The following is a 21,491-nucleotide window of genomic DNA, read 5'->3' as shown; positions in this document are numbered from 1 at the left end:
AAATAAAAAAATTGTTATTATCTGGACAAACGCCGATTCATCGTCAAGATATTACCGTACGGGTGTTTAAACAAAAATTAAAATCTTTGATTGATTTAATTGTAAAAAACTCTGTATTTGGAGAAACACGTTGCTGCATGTATTCTATTGAGTGGCAAAAAAGAGGTTTGCCACCTGCTCATATTTTAATTTGGTGTGTTGAAAAAATCAGACCTGAAGAAATTGATAAAATAGTTTCTGCAGAAATTCCAGATCTAAATGGTGACAAAGAGCTATTTGCAATTGTGACAAAAAATATGATACGTGGTCCATGCGGAAATTAAAATATGACGTCACCTTACATGGAAAATGGTAAATGCACAAAAGGATTTCCAAAAGATTTTGTTAGAGATACGATAACTGGAATTGATGGCTATCCTATATATCGTCGAAGAAATTCGGAAAATGGAGGCCAATCCTTTTCACTAAAGTTGAGAAATATTGAATATGAAGTTGAAGTAGACAATAGATGGGTAGTGCCATATTCGCCATTGTTAACCAAGATATATAAAGCGCACATCAATGTAGAATTTTGTAGCTCCGTAAAATCAATAAAATACATTTGCAAATATGTTCATAAAGGTAGTGATATGGCAGTATTTGCAGTTCAAAATATAAATGAAAATGACGAAATAACACGCTACCAAATGGGCAGATATATCAGCAGTAACGAAGCCATATGGCGAATTTTTGGTTTTCAAATACACGAACGAGATCCAGCTGTAATACATTTAAGTATACATCTTGAAAATGGTCAAGGTGTTTATTTCAATGAACAAAATGCAATAGAAAGGGCATTAACAGCACCAAAAACTACGTTAACCGAGTTCTTTGAATTGAATAAAGAACAAAACATTTTTGGGCAAAACGCAAGAACTTTACTTTATTCGGAAGTTCCAACATATTTCAAATGGAACAAAACTTTAAAAAAGTGGCAGCCACGTAAACGAGGTGTTGCAGTCAATGGTTATCCAGGATTATTTTCAGCAAACACACTGGGTCGTTTATATACTGTTCATCCAAAACAACGAGAGTGTTTTTTTTAAGACTACTTTTCATAAATGTACGCGGTCCAACATCGTATTAGTATTTGAGAACTGTCAATGGTCAGCTACACAATATATATCATGCTCCATGTGGAGAATTGCAATTGCTGGAAAGCGATAATCATTGGGACATCACGCTCCGGGATGCAGTATTAAGTTCTTTTCCAAATCAAATTCGTCAATTATTCACCATATTGTTGACAACATATTTTCCAAATAATCCCAAAGAATTGTGGGAAAAATATAAATGCTCAATGAGTGAAGATATACTACATAGACATAGAACAACAAATCATGACTCAAATATTCAATTCAATCGTGAAATTTATAACGAAGCTTTGATTATGATCGAAGACTTATGTTTACTTATATCAAATCAACCACTTAAATTATTAGGATTGTATTCGCCAAATCGTTTGGCAACCGATCTATTTAACAATGATATGCAGCGCGAACTTCAGTACCAACAAAAGCTTATTTATGATCGGGTTTCGAACGCAATTGCGGCAAAAGAAGGCGGCTTTTTTTTCTTGTATGCACCAGGTGGAACTGGAAAAACTTTCTTAATTTCAGTCATTCTTGCAAAGGTTAGGATGCAAGGTAATATCGCTTTAGCACTTGCATCATCTGGAATCGCTGCGACATTTTTAGATGGTGGTAGAACAGCCCATTGGGCACTAAAGTTGCCACTAAACATACATTCATGTGAAAATGCAGTATGCAATATAAAGAAACATTCCAATATGGCTAAAGTACTTCAAAAATGTCACATCATTGTTTGGGATGAATGCACAATGGCACATAAGTATTCATTGTAAGCATTAAATCGTACACTTAAAGATTTAAATGCCAACGATAGACTTTTTGGAGGCGCTTCAATTTTATGGGTAGGTTATTCCACGTTCAACCTATGCTGATGAAATCAATGCTTGCCTTAAATCATCTTTTTTGTGGCGAAGTATCCATATATTGCGACTTACCGAAAACTTGCGTGTTGGACTACAGAGAGATTTAGCTGCAGAACTGTTTGCCAAACAATTGCTGGATATTGGTGATGGAAACGTAAGTCTTCATGAAAATACGCACTTTATTAAATTCCCAGAAAATTTTTGTAAAATTGTTAATTCGAAAGAGGAATTAATAGAATGCGTATTTCCTCACATATATCAAAATTATCAGAACCATCAGTGGCTTCAAAGTAGAGCGATTCTGGCTGCCAAGAACTTAGATGTCGATGAAATCAATTCCAAAATTCAAGCTATGCTACCTGGTAATTTAATTTCGTTAAAATCCATCGACATAGTGGTAGATGAAAACGAGATTGTGAATTATCCCACTGAGTTCTTAAATTCGCTTGATATGCCAGGACTACCACCACACAATTTACTTTTAAAAGTTGGTTCACCAATCATTTTATTACGCAATCTAAACCCACCAAAATTATGTAATGGAACAAGATTAGTAATTAAAAGAATTATGGGGAACTGAATTGAATTAAGTGGAAAATTCAGAGGAGAAAATATATTGCTTCCACGCATACCAATTATACCAACCGTTGTTCCAATTCAATTCAAACGATTGCAATTTCCAATTCGTTTAGCATTTGCGATGACAATTAATAAATCTCAAGGTCAAACATTAAAAGTATGTGGACTGAATTTGGAAAATCCATGTTTTTCGCATGGGCAACTATATGTTGCATGTTCCCGTGTTGGAAAACCTTCTGATCTATATATATACGGTCAAAATGGCTTAACAAAAAATATTGTTCATGATTTAGCTTTAAGATAACATAATAGCTCATAATAAAACTGTTAATATAATATTAAAAAAAACTTTTTTTATTTAAAATGTAGTGCTTATAAGGATTTGAAGTAACATGAAAATATTTGTAAATAAGTAATGCATGTGCACATTTTGCAGTTCAAAAGAAAAAATCAATTCAAAATAATTTTCGCAATAAAATGCTAAAGGTTAAGTTGAATAACAACAAATATTATAACTCAACTGAGCCTGGAAAATTAATTGCAAGGGGAAACAACGTTCGCCGGGTCAGCTCGTTGTCATATATAATATAAATGATCTTTATTACATAAAGATCCTGCCAGAACTTTATTACATTATTATATAGCACATAAATATAATATTACATGGCGATCCTGCCATGCCAATTAGTACAATACATTTGAGACGTTGGTGCACTCGCAAGTATTTCCACAGGCATACAAGCTTGACAAACTGCGAGAAGCAGTCCATTGTGACGTACTGGCAAAAGTCGGAGGGATGTACAATGACAGATAAGATAAGGTATGTGCAGTACTGAAGGCTCGGTATGATAATCTGAAACAGCTGGTTGAAATACACATGGCCAGACTAATTGGCTTCAATTAACTACAAGCCGATTCACAAGCTGAGTCTCTACGTTACTCTCGATGGTTGACATAGTGCGAGAGTTCTTGCAAGCGCTTGCGGTAATGAACCTACTCATGGATAAATGGGATGCATTGGCGTGTAACGACACACTTTTTGTCGCTGATGATACTGAGGTATACTCAGCCGTCGTCTAGGGGTCGTTGCAGTATAATATATTTTTTTCCATATCAAAGAAAATTTAGTATATGTGATTACTGATTTATTTATAATTATAATTCAAAAAAAAGAAAGAAAACGAAATGTTACAATGTAAATATTATGGTGAATTGTGTTGGCCTCCTATGGAAATTTTCGGGGTTTGGCTAAATGATCTGGGCGTTGTATAGTACTTCCGGACAGATGCCGCTATACTTGGAATTCAAACTTGGAATTTTATTTCGGATTACAAAACATCAACCTATTAGTCCAGATATATAAGCTACATTGACTTGTTACTCACTACTAGTCAAGACGTATGAACTACTTTGACGTTTATACGAAGCTACCAGTCAAGACGTATGAACTACCTTGACGTTTATACAAAACTACTAGTCAAGAGGTATGAACTATCTTGACATTTATACAAAACTACTAGTCAAGACTTATGAACTACCTTGACGTTTATACAAAAGTACTAGTCAAGACGTATGAACCACCTTGACGTTTATACAAAACTACTAATTTCTAATTCCTTGTTTTTGCAAAGACGTATAACTGCCTTCGAGAGTTTTCCAACAAGTGCCCTTGCTTGTACAATGCGCGTTTATTTATACTCAAACAACCGAAGCCTTTCCAGTAGCGCATCGGTACATTTGCCGTTTGTATTGTTGATACTTGTTATCTTTTGTTGCTGTTGTTCGCCTGGGTGTAATTTCTGTGCTATGTGTTTTCGTGTGTTCTTGAATTTGCCGTGCTTTGTATTTAGTTCAACTAAAGTTTTCATGTTTTGACGTTTCTTGTCCTGTTTACAAATGTGTTTTTTTTATAGTGCTGGTAATAATTATTATTATAAAATATAATATTTATATTTATTTATTAATAAATAATAAAAATTAATAAAACAAACAAGAAAAACTAAAATAAATATATGAATAATATAATCTATTTGATTTTAGATTATATTAAAATTGTTGCGTGTTAAACAAAGTGTATTGTGATGTGTAACTAAAATGTCTTTTGAAGTTATTAGTATAGTGTTGTTGTTGTTTATATTTAATCTATGTAGGTTGGAAATATGTGAATATTTCCTTCCTTACAGCGACACCCATTATCGTGGCCAAGTTACCAACCGTTACGCAACAAGCATGAAGCATGAACCACACAACGAATCAAATTCCTTGTGGAAAACAAACCAAAATCTGATGGGCAGGCTGCTACAGTGCAATATCGTGGCACACTTCAGGCTGAATATAAAATGCAAGGCATACGTCTAATGAGGACAAACCTAATAACAACAACTGCAGGCCACTGCCAAGTTTGCAATAACGCAGCGCATCAAATAGGCAACTGCAGTGGAGCAGTTCTCACTGCTTAAAGGCTCAAATCTTTGCTTCAATTGCTTGAAGCCTGAACATTTCACTAAGGTATGCGGCTCAACTAAATGTCGCTCATGCAATGGCAGACATCACACTCTACTATGCCGAAGTTCACCAGTACAAATTCCTTCTTTGCAGGAGTCCACACAGCGGGGGACAAACTACACCCCAGGCACCAGCGAAACCAAACCAGGCTGGCATCCCACCACGTGTGCATCAGTGACTACACCATCCAATGCAGACATTCGCTACTGTTAGTAATGGCGTTATACTCTTGGCAACAACACAAATTTACATCTTATTATAAATGGCTTTGGCGGCATCGACTCATGTCGAGCTCTATGCGATCCAGACTCCCAGGTAAGTCAAATCACTATACGATATTTTAATCAACTGGCTCTGCGGAATCAAGGCGTTGGCAATGACAATTGCTCAGATACTATTTGCCGGGCAGTCTTACATATATTTTCGACTGTGACTGTGATTCATTTGGCTTGGATGTTGAAGTCTACATTATCAACAAAATTCTCTCAGCAATCCCTGTGGCTCCGATCATTGAAAACTGTTAGCAGCATTAACGCAATTTATCTGTGGCCAACCGGAAATTTGGCAAGACTGGTGGCACCAATGCATTGCTTGGCTCTGAAGTGTCGGCCCAATTGTTGGTTGATGCCATAGTTCGTCGTGAACTCGATGATCCTGTGGCACAAAATTCACATTAAGGCTGGCCTGTGTTCGGTTAAACCGAAATAACCATTCACAACTACAAGGCGGAACAATCTATGGCATTGGGAGTGAAAACGTATGATGATCAAGTTGATTACCTTCTACACAGGCTATTTGAATCTGAAAAACTGACATGGATAAAAGAGATCAACTACCAACAGTTGATCTTTGCGAATACATTTTCATGAACGTTTTCGTGGCAAAATTCTAAGTCATTTTCAATGCTTTCACTAAAACATCAAATGGCATTTCATTAAATGATACGCAATTGACTGTCCCTTCAATACAGGATATATTACTCAATCTTTTGCTTTGCTTCAGTCAGCATCGAATTGCATTCACAGCTGATGTGGAGAAAATGTTCAGCCATATCAAAGTTGATGACAGGCATAGGCAAGGACAACAGATACTCTGGCGGGAATTATCCAATCAACCTATTCGCACTTATCAATTGGCTACCGTTACATATGGCACAACTAGTGCCACATATTTAGCTGTTCGCGCTATTTAGCAATATGGCAGAGATCATTTTCATAAACTTCCGCATAAACTAGGAGCTAAAAATGCTTTGTACAGCATCCTGATTGACTTCTACGTGAATGACTACCTTAAAACTGTAAGAGGAAATGCAAACCAAAAAGCGCTGAAGCCTTGGCACATCTTCTTGGGGATGCTGATCCATGTCAGCTCAATTCACAATTATATTATCCATTTGAAATGTTGGCACCACTCATATATCGAAGGTAGCTACTGGAGGCAGTGCGAATACCGCGTTTGATGGGCACACAACCCGGAGATGAAAGACAACTTAATGGCTTTTACGATGCTAGTGTCAAGACAATGGCTGCCGTACTCAATTTGGCAACAAACCGCGATGATTATATCACTAGTCACATCATCACATCAAAAATTAAGCACCATTACATTCGGTCACAATACCCCGTTTGGAACTTTGCTCTGCGCAATTAATGGTTACCCTTTTACACGAAACAAGGCAGACTTTGCATCTGTAGCACGTACCATACACTCTATTCTCCGACTCAAATATTGCACTATGTTGGCTACGTAAAAATACATCACAATTAAAGCAGCACATTAAGGATGAACGTTGCTTTAAATCACTGAGTCCGTTCATCAGCTCCACTGCGGACAATATATTGCGAGAAGGTGTGCACTGTCCTAAGAAAAGGCAAATGCAACAACGATGGAGTCCTTTCATGCTTAACAGGTTAGTTATGAAAGAGGAAGAATGCATGCTAAGACAGACAAGCAGTGCATAATAATTATGATTGTAGGGTTCAAACACCCATCAAGTTCGAGCCCAGTAAGATTCTGATTATGGCATATTGGAAGATGTGAAATTGGTAGAAATTAGTTACCCTTGGGCTGGTGAAGGTGTCATTCTGGAACCGTTTTTTTTTTCTAAATCCATTTATTTTAGTACAATCTGTCAGCTATGAATGACAATAAGTAATATATATAATTATAAATCGTAGTAATAATTATTACGATCTAAAAAAAGAAAGACACGTATGGACTATGCCCAGTGACATATACATATATATTTAAAATAACAATGTGTGATCTACATATACATATCTAAAATATCTCTCAATGTTTTCCTTCTCAGCCTTGTAAAAGTGTTGGAAGGGGACATCAGGTGTGCAATTCTTTAAAATACTAGCTATTTCTTCCTTGATTGTCCGAACATGTAATTGTTTATGCACCAAGGTGCATTTGTGATCATTCGCAATGTTTTAGATTGGAAACTGTCAATAATTGCCAGGTTTGAGTCTGCTGCAGTACCCCATAATTGGGCCCCATAACTCCATATAGGTTTTAGTACATACAGATTTGTATATGAGCAGCTTATTGTCTAGTGACAGTTTGGAATTTCGGCCAAGGAACCAAAATAAGTTTCGTAATTTAAGACCCAGGGCCTTACGCTTTTTGAATATGTGTGATTTTCAGGTTAGCTTACTATCCAGAGTTTTATCCGCTGGGAATCTCGTCTTTTGTCAATGTTTTCTCATCCTATACTTTTTTTGATCAGGTATCTACTGTTAAATGGATAATCTTGCTTAACAGTGGAGTTGATTCCCATGCGGACATTTTGAAACATGAGTTGAAATGCTCTACCGCTTCAGTTACATCAAATTCAGTTTTCAACTGGAGTTCGGTATTTAGACCAAATGTAATTAGTTGACGATAACTGTTCCAGTCATTAATTCTGTTATGAAGAATACATTTTTCAATCATTTTAGAGCAGTCATTGAGAGCGATTATTATTGGCGAGTGGTCAGATGACAAGTCGAAATTGGACTTACATGTATTTGTCTCGATACGTACACCCTTTGATACCGTTAAATCAATTAAGTCAGGTATTTTTCTTCTATCCGTTGGCCAGTATGTGGGTTCACCTGTTGAGATTGTGTGGAGGTTAAGTACATTTATTGCTTAGAAAACTTGTCGTCCTTTTGGAGATATTAGGCGGGAACCCCATTTTAAGTGTTTGGCATTAAAATCTCCGTCTACTAGAAACCCAGATCCAAGCAACTGAAAAAATGATATGTATATATTCTTCGAAATACAGTGACGCTGTGAGCTGTAGAGTGATGAGAAAGTCATATCGCCTTCTTTAGTTTGTACTACAATGTTTGTTGCCTGAATTTCATTCGTGCAATATGGTTTTACTTAATAATATTTTATCGATTTTCTTATGAGGACCGCAGAGCCTCCATTTCCTTTACCACTGGGATGCATTGTGTGATAAAGTTTATAGTTCGAAATTTTAAAGAAACTACGGTTTGTAAAATGGGTTTCTGATACCATCATTATGTCAACCTGGTTTATTTTTAAGAATGCTTTTATTTCGATAACATGTTTTGATAGACCATTAACGTTCCATATGACTACTACTAAATCAAGAATTTTGTTTAGTTGTCAAATTGATCAACAAATTTGTCATTACTACGATTTGTTGCATCATTTGCTTCAATAGCGATGTCATCTCACGGAATTCTTCCTCAAAATTATTTGAAATTGGTAATAGCTTCTCCACTGTTGCGCTACTGGTGTTTGACTTCACTATTTGTGTGAATGTTTGAGATAAATGAGAGTTCGTGGTGAGATATTTGTTTAGAGAAGAAAGAGGATTTTCTTGAATTTGCACTTCCGGCGCCCTAGGTTTCAATTAGGGATACATTTTTTTTGCAGGTTTTTGTATATTTGATATCCTTTGTAGTTGGCCGGATGATTTCCCTCACATAAAACACATTTGACATCATTTGATCTTCTTTTCCTTTCGCAATTTATAGATGCATGGTTTCCAGCGCACTTGATGCATTTGTGTTTGCGGTGACAGTATCCTTTCGTGTGCCCATACTGCGGGCAATTTACACATTGAGGAATTTCACGTTTCGGGCGAGGTGGTTCGAATGTAACTATAGTATATAAGAGTTTCTTAACCAAATATATATCCTTATTGTTTAGGTTTGGTGCAAGTTCAATAATAAACATGGGAAGAGTTTCTCCTGACCCTCTACGCTTAATGTTCCAAACGTTTACAGCCGTATGTTCTTGCTCCAGCAGTGCATTTTTGATTTCATCAATATTGGTTGAATGATGCAAATTTTTTAATATAACCATAAGCTTCTTTCGGTTTTTGGTTTGTAAGTGAAAAATTCAATATTTTTGAGTTCCAACTGTTTTACAATGCTTACGTAAGAATCAGATGTAGAAGGTTGAACTCTTACTTGAGTTGGATTTAGCACTTTTAAGTTGTATTGACTAACCGCATGTTCATTTAATACGTCTATTAGAGGCTTGATGCAATGTACCTTATCAATAAATATAGGTGGAGGTTTCAGTAAGTTTCAGGAACCGTATCATTATTTTTTTTAACAATTTTTCAGTTTCTTCAGAGTCATCTACCTGAAGATCTGCGTATCGGTTTGGTTTGACGGGTTCATTTAGCCAGTTCGAGTCTAGCTTGGTTTATTTTTGACTTCCTTGATGATTTTTACTTGGACTATCGCGTTGACGTTTACGATTATTAACTACTATTCAAGTGTCGTTAACAGAGGTAGCGTTTCTGGTGGCTAAAGCCACCAGACCCAAAGTCGCATTGCTTGGTGCCTGTAACGTGTTCATGTTAGTTTCTTTGCGTATATTGATTTGTATTGTTGCATGTTGGTTTGGGGAACTATGTTTTAACTTTTCGTTTTTATTATTTATAAATTTAATGGCAATTTCGCTAGCTATTTTTGTTATACTTGTTTCAATTTTTGAATTTTCTAAAAGTTCGTTTGGTGAATGATTTATTATTTTAGTGTCTTCTGTGTTTAGTGTTATATAGCCATTTAGGCCATTTTCACTTATTAGAGATTGCCGACGTACAACTCTTTCGCAATCACTCATACAACGGATTTACAATATTTATACAGATAGTTTATTTAATTATATGTTAATTTTTAAAAAATTTAAATTTATAAATAAGGTAATTTTTTTATTATTTTATTATATTTATTATTTGTTTTATTTTTAATAAGAGATTAGTAAATAAAATTTATTTATGTATTTATATTTAATACTTGAAAATTACACTGTGCCAACACCACAATTATAATTTATTACTTTCGACCGTATACTGTCACTATCAGCTGTTTTGAGCAAAACTCAATTTTGGAACCTGGGTACTTAGAACTGACTCTCTAAGGAAATGGCTTATGGGCTAATGGCATTCTTGCCCCCGTCTCGGTAAAACCCTGGCAGATCTCGAGAAACGCTCCAAACATTGATACTGTTAATTTGGTAGTGCAGGCTCAGTTGAGTATACTCCTGACTACCACTGATCCGGCTCTTCACGTACACTCTCGTAAGGAGATACGTCAACCCTTGCATAGAACTCGCTGCATGCAAAGACAATCATGGGATCATAAAAGTGACTGCTTCTCTCAACTAGATGTTGTGCTTCTGAATACTGGCGATCACACATTCATACATCGACGTGTCGTTTGCTCACGATACGATAGCACAAAGCATGAAATGGTCAGTTGGAGACATTTATTTGCATAGCAATCATCGCGCTATTATCGTCGAACTCTGCACACCACCAGTGCGCAGTAAAAATGTCTCCTTGAAACGCAGATGGAAACATCGATGAGGATATCTTCAAACTGGTCTGGAGCGATAATGTAGAGAACCCGGAGTCTTCTGCTAGCATGGCTCTGGCGGTGACCTCCAAATTAATTGTAGCGTGCGACGCGGCAATGCCCCGTGCGTCATATAGATCGGTTAGAAAACCAGCTACTGGTGGACTGAAGAGATCACTTGTTTCAGAGGTGACTGCAACAGAGCAAAGAGCGTCGCTCAACGGAACCGTAAGAGCAAAAATTGGCAACAATTCCACGACAACTGCGTAGAATGCCGCAAGGTCTTGAAGAAGCAGATTAAGCAGAGCAAGCACCGCTCTTTCAGGGAATTATGTCAAAGTGCTGAAGCTGACCCCTGGGAGAATGCCTATAAGGTGGTCATGTGCTTGATTCCGAGCAATAGAGCACCTCAACCTATGGATCTGCTGGTAATTGACCGTATAGTTACTACGCTGTTTCCTTCAACGAACGACAAGGTATTTTTCTTCGATCCCCGACCTCGCATGGTTACAATACCGCAGGTCACAGTCAATGAGATAAATGCTGTTAAAAAGCATATAAAGTGTTGCTGTCATTGCGGCACTTAAAGCTGATCCAAACGTATTCGCAAGCCTGTTTACCAAATGCCTGGACGAAGGAGTTTTTCCAAGCCCTTGGAAAAAACAAGATCTGGTCCTGCTTCCTAAACCGAGAAAAGAACCGCAGGATCCAACAACATACCGACCAATATGCTTGTTGGATGAACTCGGGAAAACCCTTGAATCTGTCATGGCCAACCGCTCGCACGAGACTCTGGAAGGACATGGAGAACTTAGTGAGCGGCAATTCGATCTCCGATGAGGCAAGTCCACGATTTACGTCATTGACACAGTTGTCAAAATAGCCCGCTAGGCCACTAGCGGTGAACGATAGAAAGGAGTTACCAAAGTATACTGTGCGGTGGTGACTCTTAATGTCAAAAACGCCTTCAACACAGCTAATTGGTCGAAGGTATCACAAGCACTAAACGAATTTGGGGTCCCATGGTACCTCAGGAGAATGGTGTGCAACTACTTTAGCGGAAGATGGCTTCAGGTCCAGACAGATGATAGAATCAAGCAGTATTCGGTTACTTGTGGTATTCCGCAAGGCTCCGTACTTGGTCCTGCTCTGTGGAATGCGATGTACTATGGTGTACTTGAAGTCATCCTTCCAGAGAATTGTACAAGCGTGGCCTACGATTACCTTGCAATCGTTGTCGTTGCGAAAACGATAGAGGAAATCACGAAGCGGTGCTCAGCAGCTGTTCACAAGGTAACTAGTTGGCTTTGCCAAAAAGGACTCTAACTGCCGGTTTAAAAGACGAAAACAGTACTACTCAGTACTCGAAAAACAACGAGAAGTCTTCTCGTTTTCAAGCGGTGGTTTCGAAATTACCTCGAAATCATCCCTGCGGTACCTGGGTGTTTTCATAGATACCAGGATTACTTTTAGAGACCATCTAAGGGCGGTAAATGAAAAGGCAGCTAAAGTCACTGTTGCCCTGTCACGATTCATGGCAAACACCTCGGGTATACAACTTACTAAGCGTAAACTTCAGGTAAGAGTCACCATCTCGATAATATTGTATGCAGCTCCCATCTGGGCTTCTGCTATACGAATGAGCTCATACGAAGCAGGTGACAAAAGTACGTACCGGCTAAGCGCGCTACGCGTAACCAGTGCATGTATGCCGCCACTTAATCTACTGGCTCACGAACTTTGAGAGATCCTGCACAGTAGATTACCGAAGAATGAGGCACGCAGCATTTCCATGGCAACAACGGTGGAATGACTCGATGAAAGGAAGATGGACACATACCCTGATCCCAAATCTCAATGCATAGGTACACAGGACGCAGGGTGAGGTGGATTTCCATCTTACTCTGATCCTAACTGGACATGGAGTCTTTAAACAGTATCTTCATCGCTTTAAACACGAAGAAGATCCGTTTTGTCACATCTGTGAAGGGGTCGTTGAGGATGCAAGCCACGTTCTCTTCTCTTGTCCACGTTTCAACGAAACCAGAGCAAAGATGAGTGAGGCTATTGGCGAGCCCATTTGCTCGGAAAATTTAATTTTGAAGATGATTAACTCGCCGGGTACGTGGCGATTGATATCGACCGCTTCTACGAGAATCATAATAATAGACATTATTTATTAATTTTTACGCACACCTCTCATACAAATTTTTATTACCTATCTTCATTATAAAAATCTAACACACAAAACTTAAAGATTCATCACAATCCATGTCGGACCCAAGAGCTTCTTCACAGGAATCAATTTGAATATAAATTCTGATATCATAATATTCTTTGATTATTGTTTCCCTTTCTCTTTGTTGTTAAAACCTTGACTCTGATCTTAACAATAGGTGATGTATTACGTCCGTATTTGTTGCAATCCTGGAATTCTTTCTACTGTGAAATAAGCTTCTTTTACGTATTTGCTTATGTTTGGTTTCTAAAGCCTCTTCAGATGATTTTCCAATAGGAATATCAAATGTTCTAATTATATCCTTTGCATGAGTTAGTACTTTATGAACAGCGAAAGGCATAAAAGCCATTTGCAGTTTTTCAATTAAATTGTCCTATTTTATTAAAAAGCTTTTCAAAATGTATTGTCTTTATGTGATACCCACTAGATAATGAACGCAGTATTAGAGAAAATAAATATAGAAATTCGTAAAAAATATTTGTTATTTTAGCAGACAAGTGAGTATTTTGAAAAAATTTACTAGCCGTATGCCATCATTTCAGGTGCCACATCCGCATCTTACTTTATCAATTGTAATACCTAAATGCATTTTGTATTACTTTTGTATCCGTTTTTTGTTTTCATCAATTTTTTGTTTATTTCGTTTATCATGTTACTCTCCAAATTTTTAAAAGTGATGTATATGCTATATGTAGACAACACTCAAACAATTTTATCCATGCGTGTAAAGTTGATATTGAAATAAATCAATTAATTAATTCATTTCAGGTGGTTTCACACCACATAAATAACAACATTGGGAGCTCTTATTTTCTACTAAAATATTTATTATAGCTCCATTCAACATGGTAAGATGTACCACAAAGTTCTTATGTATAGTACGAAAATCTATTTAATAAAAATATGAATGCAAGATTTTAATTTGTCTTTTAATACTTTCAACAATTTCCCGAATTGTATTAGCATTTTCTATCAAAAACACAAACTTCATTAGTCTACAGAATAATGTTGAACATGGATTTTTATTTATCCAAATTTCTTGTTTTATTCTGTTATAAATTTTTATAAAGTCAGTAGAGTTAATGGAACTGTTAGAGAATTTTTGCTTATAGGTACTATGTTCAGAACTTTCATCCAATCTCCACTTACATTCCATACAAACATTAGAATTGGTTTTGTTCTCTAATTGCGAAAATTTAAAATGCAATCAGCTATACGATTTAAAAAGCTTTAAAAATTAACTTCAGCAAAGGTTTCAGTAATAATTCCTTCTTTTCGATGTTTTTACAATTTTGCTTGTTGTAATGTATAGTAACTTGGAAAGCACCCAGAATACAATGCATTCACACCACACCTCGTTAAATTGTACTTTCTAATTGTTAAATCAATATCAATGTAGAGAGATAATGCCCGTTCCAATGACAATGATTTGATTTCATGAATTTTTTCCCTCATGTTTTTCAATGACATTTGCAGATTTTTTTATTTCCTCAACTGATTTCGATGTTAATAATTCATTTTCTATGCGTCTTTTAATTCTGTCAGAAGCAAAATTCGTAGTCAAGTTGTCGTTGTTGTTGAACAGATATCTTAATTTCAACAAAATCTTAAAGCTTTGTTAATACCACTTCTTGATTACTGTTCTTTGCGTAGAGCCAAACTTGAAAAATATTGTCCCTGCGAGATAAGGGATAGAATATTCCCGCGGTAAGACATACTTGTCATAAGAGGTGACTAAAGTCTAGACAAGCGTCGGTGGGTGTAGCTTAAAAGATCACAAAAACCCATGACAAGTCTTCAAGTACGTTCCATATCTCGTCACCGTTAAGTTGGTGATACAGGTTCAGTTGGAAGTACTCCTAATTTGTTCGAGATCCTGGCTCTGAACTCAATCCCTTATAAGGAACTGTGTCAACCCTCGCATAGCCTGCCTGCTTTGCATAGATAACCATGGGGGTTGTTATAAACTACTGCACACTCGAACAACGATAGTGGCAGAGAGTTTGTATCCAAATAAACATTTTGTTTTTTTTATTTAAACATACATTTATTTATTGCATCTTCTCTTGGAATGAGTCTAACAATAAGTTATAAAATCTTATAACTAATTACATAATATTACAAATTTTTATTTTAATTATACATTGTATAAAATAAAATAAAATAAGTAAACCTTATATCACGAACCTCACTTAGATTAATGGGTTAAATTTCATTGGAGTGAATGTTAGATGGTTTCTTAAGAAAGTGGTTTAACAGATTACTAAGAAGAAAGGTGCGGTTTTTACTTCAAGCTGTTGAATATTAATTAAAGGCTGGACGTTCAGCTCTTTTTAGGCGGTAATAGATAGAAGTGCAAGATTTCTTGCTAAGAGATAAACATGCTCTGTCAGCCTTTTATTGTATTTTTTTCTTATATTGTCAAATTCAGCTATAACTATGGGAATTTGCAGATTTCGGTGTACACTTTCATTCCTAATATACCATGGGCACCAGTGATTATTCTCAGTATTTTTGACTGAGCTCTTTGCAAAATTTCAAAATTGTTGGCGATGTACTAAGATTTAAGGTAAAAATGACGTGTCTACATTTTAGTTCATTAATTTGAATTCGTCATTTTGACAACCATTTCTACACCCGAAATAAATGAGATTGAAGTTGGTTTGAAGCTAGCACAACGTTTTTGTTTCGGCATAAAATTTCCGTATCATCGGCAAACGTTGTGGTGACAACTGAACTACTTATCGGGATATCAGATGTGTAAAGTACATACAATATGGGGCCAAGAACACTTCCTTGTGGAACGCCAGCTTCTATTGGGAAATTATTAGAATTGTATGATTTACATTTCACTTTAAAGCTTCTATTATGCAGATACGATTCTAAAACTGAGTGGACATTTGCAGGTAATGAACAGCGTATCTTATATATGAGTCCATTATGCCATACTTTATCAAATGCTTGTTTAACATCGAGGAATACCGCGGAACAATATTCTCTAAGCTCAAATGCGTGTCTTATTTCATTCGTTATACGATTCACTTGCTCAATAGTTCCATGTTTTTCCCTAAAACCAAACTGGTGGGACGGTATTAAGTTTTGAACGTCAAGGAACGGTTTTAGCTTTAAAAGCAGTGCTCTTTCAAAGAGTTTAGAAAGGCATGGCTGTAAGCTTATTGGCCTGTCTGAAGAGGCAAGCTTGGGATCTTTACCTTTTTTTTTTTTTTTTTTTTTTTTATATTTAAACAAAATGAAGAGTTTAAATTTACAACAACTAGTCATATTGACTAACAAGAGGTTTTTTTTATTACAAGTAAGTTTATCTAAGTCTATCTAGGGTGAGCATATAGATACGAACTAGTCATCTCCTTGCTGGTTGAAACGCCTCAAAAGGTCATTAGGTTTGAAGCGGCATAAGCGTCTGTGAGTGACATTACAAAGTAGCGCTGGAATGGTGCTCTTTAAGTGTTGTCTCAGCCTGTCATAATGTTTTTTAGCAGCCTTCTGAATTTCTTGTTTGACAGTAGGTATTTCGAGGTCACGATGTAGATCAGAATTTCGCACGTACCACGGAGCGTTAACTGCGTCCCTGATTGCTTTGTTTTGAAATCTTTGCATCATATCGATTATATGTTTTTTCGCACAGCCCCAGATTTGGACACCATAGAGCCAGACCGGCTTGAAGACTTGTTTATAGATCATTAGCTTGTTTTGCTGAGATAATTTAGATCTCCTTCCAATAAGCCAAGTTAACTTTTTGTATCTTATTTTTAGCTCATTTAATTTTTTCTTGACGTGTACCTTCCATCTCAGTTTGGCATCTAGACTCATACCCAGATATTTCGCAGAATTTGCAACTGGAATTTTTACGCTATTTAGAAATAATGAAATTTGATTTTCTCTTTTGTTAGTAAAGTCTACATGATTAGATTTTGAACTGTTTACTATCAGCTTCCATTTATTTGTCCACTGTTCAATTTCTTGAAGAGCGATTTGAACCTTAGTGGTAGACACCTTGTTGTTTGGACCTGTAGCCATTAATACCGTGTCGTCTGCAAAAGTTCCAACAATACATCTTGGGTTCACTGGCAAATCATATGTGTACAGCAGGTACAGCAATGGGCCTAGTATACTTCCCTGAGGGACCCCGCGATTTATCGGATATAATTTCGAATACGCGTCAAGTAGTTTAACTCGATAGTACCGTTCGCCAATATACGATTCCAGTAGTTTACAATATTGCTGTGGCAGGATAGTGTTTAACTTATATATCAGGCCAGAGTGCCAAACCCCGTTAAAAGCCTTTGATATATCCAGAAACACAGCTGAACAAGTTTCTTTGTTTTCTAAAGCCTTTTCTATTTCGTGCGTTACTCTATGTACTTGTTCGATTGTTGAGTGTTTTTTCCGAAATCCAAACTGATGATTTGGGATAAGATTTCTTTGACAAACTACTTTTTCAAGTATTTTACAGATAAGCTTTTCGAACAGTTTTCCTATGGTTGGCAGGAGAGAAATTGGTCTATATGAAGGAGAATGTTGGTCCTTTTCTGGTTTTAGTACCATCACCACTTCAGCGACTTTCCAATAGCTAGAGACATGATTTAATTTTATACTCGCATTATATATCTGTGCAAGTTTGGCTACTCCTTTTGGAGGTAGCTTTTTCAACACTTCACTAGTTATGAGGTCATATCCTGGTGATTTCTTTAATTTCAATTTTTTGATTTCCCCAGTTACTTCTTTATTTTTTATCCGCATAATAGCTTCATCATCTATGTTGTTATTTGGCTCTATATGATGAGTTTCTTCTTGATTGAAGGTATTACTTAAGTATTCAGCCAAAATTTGTGCCTTTTCAATATTGCTTTTCGCCCATTCATTATTATCTTTTTTTAATGGAGGATTATGAGTTATCGGTCTTTTATATTCTTTCATAGCTTTCCAGAGAGAATAGTTAGTTTTGCTATCATATGTCAAATTTGTAAGATATTTCTTAACATTTTCATTTTTAAAATTACTGAGTTCTCTTCTTAATTTTTGAGTGGCATTATTAAGGTTTCTTTTATCTTGTATTAATCGTGATTGTTGCCATTTTTTACGTAGTTTTCTTTTATTATAGACTAGATTTAAAATTTCGACCGGATAGTTTTTATCAAATTGCTTACTATTCTGCAGTGGAGAACTGCGCCATGCCGATTTTTGAATCAAGATTGTAAAGCAATGCGTTTCACTCTCTAGGTCATTTATACTTCGTATTTTGCAGGATAGGTCAATATTTTCTTTTATCTGGGCCTTAAAATAATTCCAGTCTGTTAGACGGTTTGTTAGTGTCGGTTTAAGTAGCGTAGATAGAATATTACATCCATAAGTAAGCAATATTGAAGAATGGTCAGAATTTAAGTCAAGTCCTGTTTTAACTTCAATGTCTCTTTTTTGAATTTTATTTACAATAAATAAATCAATGACATCTGGTAATTTATTTCTATCAGTTGGCCAGTATGTTGGAGAGCCAGTGGAGAGAACTTGAAAACCTGTGGCCTGACATGCTTTAAGTAATTCCTTACCCTTTGAGGTATTTAGTCTTGACCCCCATTGTACATTTTTTGCGTTAAAATCACCACCAATTATTGCTTTATGTTTGTGTAAAATTAATAGATCTATGTAGTAGTAGTATTCTTTTTATTAAATTTTGGTTATATTTACATTTACAAAATTAACATTTTCAATAATTTATAATATATAAAACATAAATATTATAAATAATTATAAGAAAACTAATAAGAAAAACCTAACTTCATTTACATAGTATCTAATTTTATCCTTATACGATTATGGCATTTGCCGTCAATCGGGTTTGGATTTGTGTTTTTTTTTTACGAACTTCAGCTTATGAGAGTTAAAATGCCTCTAATATAATATTTTCTCTATAACGAGACGCCGTTTTCACATAGATCGATAACATATGCCAGTTTTCACCATTTAGCAGCCTCATTAATTCGTTAATATCTAACGTTTGTTTTCCAAAATAATTTACCCGTAGCTCCATTAAAATTGGACATTTACTAAGAAAATGTATTACATCTTCCTTTTCTCCAGTATTGCACAGCGTGCATCTCGGGTCTGACGAGTTCATATAGGGAGCGCTGTTGAGCTTTAACAGTTCTCCTCGAGTTTTGAAAATATATCCAATTGCTTCAGCACTAAAGCGATCTGCGAAGTAACTGTTGTTGCCTAAGTCAAAATTAAGTTGCCTGTGTAAAACACGAGTTAAGCTTTGTCGACTTTCTGCTACGAACTTTTCTCTAAACGCAATACCGATTTTTACTAATATATTTTGCTGCCAATAGATCTATGTATTGTTCATATTTTACGTTATGTCTTGGTGGACTATAGATGGACGTTATTTGTATTTTGGAACCACTCTCTTCAACTGCAACGGTTGTTGCCTGGAACTGTTTATTAGAAAGTTTATTTTCTTGATAATGCTTAATGTTGGATTTAATTATAACGGCACTTCCGCCTCTGGCATTATTGCTTGGATGAATAGAATGATATATATTTTAGTTTTTAAAATTGATATACGATTCTTTTGTAAAATGTGTTTCGCTTATTAGGCATATGTCTATATTTTCTGTTTGCAGTAGTAATTCTAATTCGTATTTGTGTTGAAGCAAACCATTTGCGTTCCATTCCATTATTTTGAGAGCAATCATTCAGATGTCAAGTTATGTTTTTGTTCTAAGTTGTCTAGGCGATTTTCTATTGCCATTAGTTTGCCATTAGTAGAATAACAGAGAGGACATTTTGTGATTCATCAGATATATTTATTTTTTGGGCTACGGAGGTTGTTGGCTTGATAGCGTCTGCATAAGATACTTTAGCGATTCTTCGACTTGTGTATACTATTGGTCTTTCGATATTATCTGTTTGAACTGGGACAGGACCTTTTTTTGTTTTTTGGTCTCTTAATTTTTGAAGCTCCTTTGCGACTACACAACCGCGATATGACGCTGGGTGTTGCTCCCCACAGTTGCAACATTTTGGGTGACTATCATCGGGTTTTTCACAATTTATAGTTTCATGCTTACCTGCACATTTCACACACCTAGGCTCAAAGGTTAGTATGAACATATCCAGAGGTTTCTTGGTTTTAAATTGTAGCTTATTAAGTGCGCTGACAAGTTTAAAACCCTTTTCTGTAAGGTCGCCTACAATATCTTCAGGGTCGCATGAGTGATGCAGGTTTTTTGCTATAACTCTTATTGGTCTAACCTCTTTATGTTCATAAGGGTGCCATGAGAGATTTGCTTCATTTAGAGCTCGAGTTACTTCCCGATAATCGTTACCATCGAAAGTGCTAATTTTGCATAAGTCGTTATTCATCTTTACCTTATTTATGAATCATAACAATAATGGATGTTTTCCACTCTGTTGGGTAAAAGCCGAATTTAATTATGGCATTAAAAAGTCTTGTGATAAAATTTATGGCCAAAAGGGGTAAGTTTTTTATCATGATGGGTGAGATATTATCATATCCCGGTGCTTTTTTGCAATCTCACTTGTTTGTGATTATTTGAATAAGATCATTGGCCGTGATATTCATGTCAATAGATGGTGCATGTGGATCTTGAGTGGGAAAGTCATATTGTCCTGTTGCAGGATTTGGTTGGAACACCTCTTTTAGGTAATCAGCAAAAACGTTAGATTTTTCTTCATCACTTCGCGCCCAGTTTCCAAGAGAGTTTCTTATTGGAGAATTGGAGTCTATGGGAGGATTTATACCTTTGCTAGCATTCCACAAAGATGAATGGTTTTTGCCATTTGGACATAGGTTTTGAATATAATTATATTGTCTGACTTTGACTTCCTTGTTTAATGCAGATCTAAGTCTCCTTTGGGCTTCCTTAAATAAGTTTTGCGCTAAAGGGGACCTAGATTTTTGCCATTCACGCCTTAATCTACGTTTTTGTAAAACTAAATTCTCTATGTCACTATTTGTAAGAACTCTATTGAATCTGTAAATTTTATTGTCTTTAAAGGTGGAGTTTTCTGCTGCTGAAATCAGAATTGAGTTTAAAACTGAGGTTGCGTCCTCAATATGAGACTTACACTTTATCTTGTAATTTGTGTGTATGTGTGAGTTAATATACTTTTTATATGTAACTGGAGAATGGTCAGAAGACAAATCGCAGCTTGTGTTTGTTGAAATAAAATTTTTGCTTATGCCTTTGGTCACGACGAATTCTATTAGGTTTCGTATTTTATTGATATCAGCAGGTCAATATGTTGGCTGCCCAGGAGAGATTACGTCTAGTGCATTTTTTCTATTTAGAATAAA

The 21,491-nt window shown here is 36.0% G+C and overlaps 1 protein-coding gene across 1 annotated transcript; it reads left to right on the top strand.

Annotated features, from left to right (window-relative positions):
• The first annotated feature begins 326 nt into the window (after positions 1-326).
• Positions 327-2,876, top strand: LOC119666067. The gene is made up of 3 exons (XM_038075342.1): positions 327-1,052; positions 1,127-1,899; positions 2,585-2,876. The coding sequence occupies exons 1-3, from the start codon at positions 327-329 to the stop codon at positions 2,874-2,876; spliced, it is 1,791 nt and encodes a 596-aa protein (XP_037931270.1).
• Positions 2,877-21,491: the final 18,615 nt, after the last annotated feature.

The sequence above is a fragment of the Teleopsis dalmanni genome, chromosome 1 (genome assembly GCF_002237135.1).
Source record: "Teleopsis dalmanni isolate 2A chromosome 1, ASM223713v2, whole genome shotgun sequence".
NCBI lineage: Eukaryota > Metazoa > Arthropoda > Insecta > Diptera > Diopsidae > Teleopsis > Teleopsis dalmanni.
This window is presented reverse-complemented; position numbering and strand designations above follow the sequence as displayed.